At 50.7% G+C, this 7,500-nt stretch overlaps 1 protein-coding gene across 1 annotated transcript in view; it reads right to left on the bottom strand.

Annotated features, from left to right (window-relative positions):
• Nucleotides 1–1,756, bottom strand: part of LOC136939337 (PDZ and LIM domain protein 5-like) — a 17,005-nt gene extending 15,249 nt beyond the window's left edge. Inside the window, exons 1-2 of the mRNA XM_067232081.1 lie at nucleotides 1,732–1,756; nucleotides 1,274–1,522 (exon numbers count right to left, since the gene is read on the bottom strand). Of these exons, the coding sequence (XP_067088182.1) occupies nucleotides 1,274–1,522; nucleotides 1,732–1,756 (274 nt within the window). The remainder of the gene's footprint in view (nucleotides 1–1,273; nucleotides 1,523–1,731) is intronic.
• Between the last annotated feature and the right edge of the window lie 5,744 nt (nucleotides 1,757–7,500).

Genomic DNA, 7,500 nt, shown 5'->3' with positions numbered 1-7,500 from the left:
TGTGCCACAACCTATGGATCAGAGCCTGTTAATGTGAGTGTGTGTGTGTGTGTGTGTGAATGATCTACAGCAGCAGCCTGCAACAACATGATTCACTGCAGTGTTGACAACGTACACACACACGCATGCACACACACACACACACACACACACACACACACACACACCACAGCACTGCTCCCTGACAGAGCAGACATGATGTGGTGCCAGGAGATAAGCAGGGGGTTAACCAGAGGGGGACTAGTTAACGTCTAGCCTCTAGGACTACCCTCTAGTTAACTAGAAGTATTTACAATGAGCATGCAACACACACACACACACAGTAGAACACACACACACACAGTAGAACACACACACACACACACAGTAGAACACACACACACACAAGGAGGAAACTTGCTGGACACTAACTTTGAAAGTGAAGCAGTAGTGGGCTGTGGAGGAAAGAAGAAGAGAAGAAGAAATGAGAGAGAGTGAGAGAGAGAGAGAGAGAGAGATGGAGAGAGAGAGAGAGAGAGGGAGAGAGAGAGAGAAAGAGAGAGAGAGAGAGAGAGAGGGGGTGGGAGAGGGAGAGAGAGAGAGAGAGAGAGGAGAGAGAGAGAGAGAGGAGAGAGAGAGAGAGAGAGAGGGGGAGGAGGAGAGAGGGAGAGAGAGAAAGAGAGAGAGAGAGAGAGAGAGAGAGATGGAGAGAGAGAGAGAGAGAGAGAGAGAGGGGGGAGGGAGAGAGAGGGAGAGAGAGAGAGAGAGAGATGGAGAGAGAGAGAGAGAGAGAGAGAGAGAGAGGGGGAGGGAGAGAGAGGGAGAGAGAGAAAGAGAGAGGAAGAGAGATACACAAAGAGATACAGAGAGAGGACATAGTTGGTGAGGAAGAAAACAGAATTAGGCAGGAATTTACATACAAGAATCCCCTCTGAAACGACGCACACACACACATACACAGCAGATCAAGGCATGCGGTGGACAACACACACATGCAGATTTCCCCCTTGGCAGCTGATTGGGTAAGATCCCTCCAATGAGAAGAGAGGTTGTTACAGGGTGGCAAAGCATTCCACCCCAAACTCTCCCGAACTATGAATTAAAATCCACTGTGCTGGACGCTGGTTTTTGCACCATACCGGAGACAATGGAGTAGGCAACAGTGGGGGGGGAACAGGGAGAGAGGAGAGACAGAGAGACAAAGACAGACAGACCCTGTCCTCCAGACGCAGAGATGGAGTGAGGAAGGAATAGAGAGAAGGAGCGAGGCGACTGGTCGATTCCGCCGCCACTCACCCGTTGAACTCCGGCAAGGTTCCGCCCTGACTCTCCAGCAAGCCCCGCCTCGTTCCCATGGCGACCTCACAGGCGTTCTCGTTGGAGTAGAGGTTGATGGGCGTGTTGTAGACGGAGGGCTGGGGCGGGGCGGGGAAGGGGGGTAGAGCCGGAGGGGGGGAGGAGGGGGGAGGAGGGGCGAAGGCGGAGGAAGGGGAGGGGATGAAGGGGGGAGAGAGGGGAGCGTGGCGGGGGGGCGGCCCCCACCCTCACACGCCCCCCCTGGGGGGGCCAAGTGGCTTGGAGGCGGTGGGGGGGAGGATGGAGGGGGTGGGGTGTGAGGAGGAGGAAGGTGGGCGAGGGGTTTAAGGATGTCCAGCCGGCGCCCCCTGCAGGTCGGAGGAACAGCGAGCACAACACCACGACAAGCTAAGTGACACGCATCTAACATGCCACGCACACGCATGCCACACGCACGTCTCCATGGTGACAGGTCAGACATCGTTGACCCAAGCATGCGCTAAATATGACATCGTTTCAGAGGGGCGAACATTCTTGCAAGAGTTTTGTGATTTTGTGACGTTTTGAATCATATCTAACTGAAATGGCTTAGGGGGGAGCTCCCGTCTGTGTTGCTGGCTCATACTGTACCTTAGGGGCCACCGTAGGTTTGGAGCACTGGAGGCCCTGAGAGAGAGAGAGAGAGAGAGAGAGAGAGAGAGAGAGAGAGAGAGAGAGAGAGAGAGGAGAGAGAGAGAGAGAGAGTAAGGTGATTTACACTTTCCTCTCAAGCAGGGAAGGTGTAATTAATTCAGGTCCACACAGACACTCGCCATATGGGTAGAACCTCACACACAATGTATGTACACACGCACACACACACGCAGTGAGCACGAGTCCTCAAACACAGTCCTGTATTCACCAGCTGTAGACAGGGTGTGTTGCTGCTATGCAAAACTAATCAGGATGGGGAAACTGGAATACAGGTCTCTCTCTCTTCATGCCTTACTCTACTGCGTACCTCTCTCCTCCCCCCTTCTCCCCCTTTCTCCCCCTTTCTCCCCCTTTCTCTCTCTCTCTCTCTTCTCTCTCTCTATCTCTCTCTCCCTCTCTCCCCTGGGTTGTGGACTAAACGATGACTTCTCTGCTTTGCTCTCATTAATAAGTAACTGTTTCACGCTCTTCTCCTCCTCACTCTGTTCCACATTTCCTGTTTTTCATCTGTCTCTCTCCCTCTCTCCCACCACTTAAGAAGTAAAACTTCTATCTTGGTTTAAAGAAACCTTAATCGGCTCAACCCTTCCAGAAGGCGGTCGTCATTCCGGAACCCGAGACACATTCCCGGTTCCGAGGCCATCTCCCTGCCTTATTAGGAAGAACGACAGAGAGAGAGGGGGGGGATAATCTGCTTCCACAGTGATGGTTCACCCTGCTCCACAGACACACAGACAGACAGACAGGCTGACCCTCTCTGGAGACAGAGTGAGGGGCACCCTTGACTGCAGGGATTGGTACCACATGTGGCCTTGTTGTGTGTGTGTGTGTGTGTGTGTGGTGTGTGTGTGTGTGTGTGTGTGTGTGTGTGTGTGTGTGTGTGAGAGAGAGAGAGAGAGAGAGAGAGAGAGAGAGAGAGAGAGAGAGAGAGAGAGAGAGAGAGAGAGAGAGAGAGAGATGAGAGAGAGAGAGAGAGAGAGGAGAGAGAGAGAGAGAGAGAGAGAGAGAGAGAGAGAGAGGAGAGAGAGAGGGGTTGTGTGTGGAAACAGAGTTGCGTAGCCGTGGTTTCTCCCTGTTCGCCTGGTGTGGCATTTTAACAGGCTGACTCAGTCCAGAATAACCCTCTGATTCCTCGCTATTTCAGGACCAAAGTGGAGTTATCTAGAAATGTGCTTAAAATAGTGAGGAGAGCTTCACACCAAGCAGATACAGAGGTCAGCAGTTTGTGTGTGTGTGTGTCTGAGTGTGTTTGTGTGTGTGTAGTAGCTCTATCTCCACAGAGGAAACAGAAGTCCCAGTTCCCTAGAGGCTGTCATCACACACACACCACACACACAGCACCCACACACACCCACACACACCCACCAGGGCACTATGACAGGGAGCAGAGCTGGGAGGAGAACACACACGTGTTCTGGTCTGGAGGACGTTACCTCAGAGATTATCTCCACAGAAACGTCCAAAACTACGAGCTGTTTTCACCAGAGGACTCTTCCAGCCGTGGGTGTGTGTGTGAGGGAGAGAGAGAAGGGGAGAGAGAGAGAGAGAGGGAGAGGGAGAGAGGGAGAGAGGGAGGAGAGGGAGAGAGGGAGAGAGGGAGAGTGGGAGAGAGGGAGAGAAAGGGAGAGAGGGAGAGGGAGAGAGGGAGAGGGGGAGAGAAGAGAAAGAGAGGGAGAGAGAGAGGAGATGAGAGAGGAGAGAGATGGAGAGGGGGAGAGAGGAAGGGAGAGAGACAGAGAGAGAGAGGGAGAGAGGGAGACAGAGAGAGACAGAGATGAGAGAGAGAGAGAGAGAGAGAGAGAGAGGAGAGAGAGAGAGAGAGAGAGAGAGAGAGAGAGAGAGAGAGACCTCTGTTTCCACTATCAGACGTCTTATCTCCACAAAGAAGGATATTTAATCCAAACAGACTTTTACTAGAAACTTCTATCCTCAGTCCAGTTAAGGAGTGGAGTGGGATTCTGTTGGAGGTTGTTATCGGTCAGAATACCAGAAATAGTTCATGTACCATACAGTTAAATATTGATATAAGTACTGTTAAGTGTCCTGTCCAAAAGCAAGGGGTGCACTTGTTGATTTAAAATGAAACAGGCCCAAAAGTGCGCCCCTGAGGTAAATCAAATAGACCTTAAGTACTTTAAACTGTTTGATCTGTTTCTCTTCTGTACGCAGGTCTGTGAGTTATTTCAGTTCTTAATGGCTGTTACTGAAAGGAGTGACAGAGGAGAGGGGAGGGGAGGGGAGGGGAGGATGGGGAGGAGGGGAGGAGTGGGAGGAGAGGAGAGGAGGGGAGGGGAGGGGGAGAGGGGGAGGAGAGAGGAGGAGGGGAGGAGAGGAGGAGGAGAGGAGAGGAGGGGAGGGGAGAGGAGAGGGGAGTGTTATCTTTTTAGATCTAATAAAGTGCTTTTTATAGGTCTGGTTCCAAACAGCCTGACCCTGGACATAAACAATGACAGAATAACTGGCGCTGGGGCTGGGTGATTTTAAAGCCTTCCTCCCCTCCGAGCCCCTCCTAAGTGGAGCTGCTGTGATACTGGCTGCTGTCCTGGCCTGGTTCCTCAAGCTCAGAGCCCTCTGCATCTAAACCCCCTCTTCATCTAAACCTCCTCTTCATCTAAACCTCCTCTGCATCTAAACCTCCTCTGCATCTAAACCTCCTCTTCATCTAAACCTCCTCTTCATCTAAACCTCCTCTTCATCTAAACCTCCTCTTCATCTAAACCTCCTCTTCATCTAAACCTCCTCTTCATCTAAACCTCCTCTTCATCTAAACCTCCTCTTCATCTAAACCTCCTCTTCATCTAACCTCCTCTTCATCTAAACCTCCTCTTCATCTAAACCTCCTCTTCATCTAAACCTCCTCTGCATCTAAACCTCCTCTTCATCTAAACCTCCTCTTCATCTAAACCTCCTCTTCATCTAAACCCCCTCTTCATCTAAACCTCCTCTTCATCTAAACCTCCTCTGCATCTAAACCTCCTCTTCATCTAAACCTCCTCTGCATCTAAACCTCTCTCTTCATCTAAACCTCCTCTTCATCTAAACCTCCTCTTCATCTAAACCTCCTCTGCATCTAAACCTCCTCTGCATCTAAACCTCCTCTGCATCTAAACTCCTCTTCATCTAAACCTCCTCTTCATCTAAACCTCCTCTTCATCTAAACCTCCTCTTCATCTAAACCTCCTCTTCATCTAAACCTCCTCTTCATCTAAACCTCCTCTTCATCTAAACTCCTCTTCATCTAAATCTCCTCTGAATCACACTGAACTGTTGAAACACATCATCACATGGAGGGTAAGAGACCAGACCAGGCCCAGACCAGAGATAGACCCAGACCAGAGATAGACCCAGACCGGAACCAGACCAGACCAGACCAGGCCCAGACCAGAGCTAGACCCAGACCAGACCAGACCAGACCAGACCAGACCAGGCCCAGACCAGAGATAGACCCCAGACCGGAACCAGACCAGACCAGACCAGGCCCAGACCAGAGCTAGACCCAGACCAGACCAGACCAGACCAGACCAGACCAGGCCCAGACCAGCCCCCAGACCAGGCCCAGACCAGAGCTAGACCCAGACCAGACCAGATCAGACCAGACCAGGCCCAGACCAGGGCCAGACCAGAGCTAGACCCAGACCAGATCCAAACCTAGATCAAGACCAGACCAGCCTCACTCTGGATTAACAATGCCTGGATTAGCAACAGTTTAGCACTTGGGCTCATTCTTCACCTTAGCTAAGTCGCTACGTCCGTGTTGATGTTGACATGGTTACACTGCTAGAATGTTCTCCTGCATCAGCTGCTTAGTTCAAGCTGGGTGTCACTGGAGACACCGCCCAACATGCCATCTTAAAGAGCAGGGAACAGAATAAGGTGACATCTCTTCAGGGACACACGTCTAGGATAGGCTTACCAGAGGGGGGGGGTGGGGGGGGGGGGGACCAGGTTCACAATTCAGAGAAAAATAATGCAAACAGATTGAAAATCTATCCCAAACACTCCGTAAACAATCCTTCCACGGCAGAGCCAAGATAGACTCCAGAAATAGACTTCTGGTGGTGGAGCAGCTGTGAGTGTGTGTGTGAATGTGTGTGTGTGTGTGTGTGGGGGGGGATACGTGAGCATGTGTGTGTTTGGGTGTGTGTGCATGTGTGTGTGTGCACGTGTGTGTGTGTGTGCATGGGTGTGTGTGCACGTGTGTGTGTGTGCACGTGGGTGTGTGTGCATGTGTGTGTGTGTGCACGTGGGTGTGTGTGAGCATTTGTGTGTCCCTGTTCTCTCCATCAAGTTTATTATCAAGATCAGTGTCAGTGCTGCAGAACATCTCACCATCTCAGCACATTGAAAATAAACACCAATCAGATCCCACGCTGAGGTCATTGGTAATCTGAGACGTAATCTGAGAGAGATTCTGTGTCTATACTTCAGAGATTTCCCAGTTTTCTGTGTCAATCATGTGGCTTCATGGCTTCATATAACTACCACTCTGTTACAAAGGGCTCAGTCACAGAAAGGGAGAGAATGGGGGAGAGAGAGAAAGAGACAGAGAGAGAGAGAGAGAGAGAGAGAGAGAGAGAGAGAGAGGATAGAGATGGAGGGAGAGAGAGAGGGGATGAGATGAGAAAAGAGAGGGAGAGAGAGAGGAGATAGAGATGGATTGAGAGAGAGAGAGAGAGACAGAGAGAGAGGAGATAGAGATAGAGAGTTCACTTCCCACTGACCCGTATAGAAGCCACAGGCTGGAGAGAAAGAGAGGAGAGGGAAGGAAGGAGAGAGAAAGAGAGGGGAGGGAAGGCAGGAGAGAGAAAGAGAGAGTGGTTGAAAGAGCTGCCATACAATGTTATCACTCTCACCCTTTACGCAAGCAAGATCAGACCACTGATAGCACAATTGAAAAACAGTAACAAAACAAAACTCAACTAAACTTTTATTTATGTGTCTGTGTGTCTGTGTGTGTCTGTGTGTGTGAGTGTGTCTGTGTGTGTCTGTGTGTGTGAGTGTGTGTGGAGCTTACAGACATGTATCCCTGCCAAATACTAAACCCCCACCCCCCCCTCCAGCAGGACCAACATCACATTCTCAACACACCAAACAAACCAGCCTCCTTCACCAAGACAAACAAACATGTCTGTAGGCTATTGTGTATTAACACACACACACACACACACACTCTCTCAGCGCCGGGAGAGAGTGACTCAGAGACAGCACACACCACGCTAGCGTGACTCTCGCTTACAGAGCGGTCTGGAGTCACCGTGGCGACGTCGCCGGCTATTCTGTCGCGGCGCTGAAGGATTGAAGATGTTTGCTCTTTGGTCTGACGGCAGATACAACAGACCCAGAAACAGCCACCCCCCCCACAGCTACGCCAATGCGAACACCATCTAAATGCACTAATAAAAGATTATCGTTGACCTCATGGCACTTTTATGATTCTGACTCAATGCCAGGACCTCCTACGATAACAAATCTAATCCTAACGTTTTCCTAACAGCTCTTTTTTAGATGCCGTTTTTAACATGTCAGACTTGT

This window comes from Osmerus mordax, unplaced genomic scaffold, assembly GCF_038355195.1.
Source record: "Osmerus mordax isolate fOsmMor3 unplaced genomic scaffold, fOsmMor3.pri Scaffold_182, whole genome shotgun sequence".
NCBI lineage: Eukaryota > Metazoa > Chordata > Actinopteri > Osmeriformes > Osmeridae > Osmerus > Osmerus mordax.
This window is presented reverse-complemented; position numbering and strand designations above follow the sequence as displayed.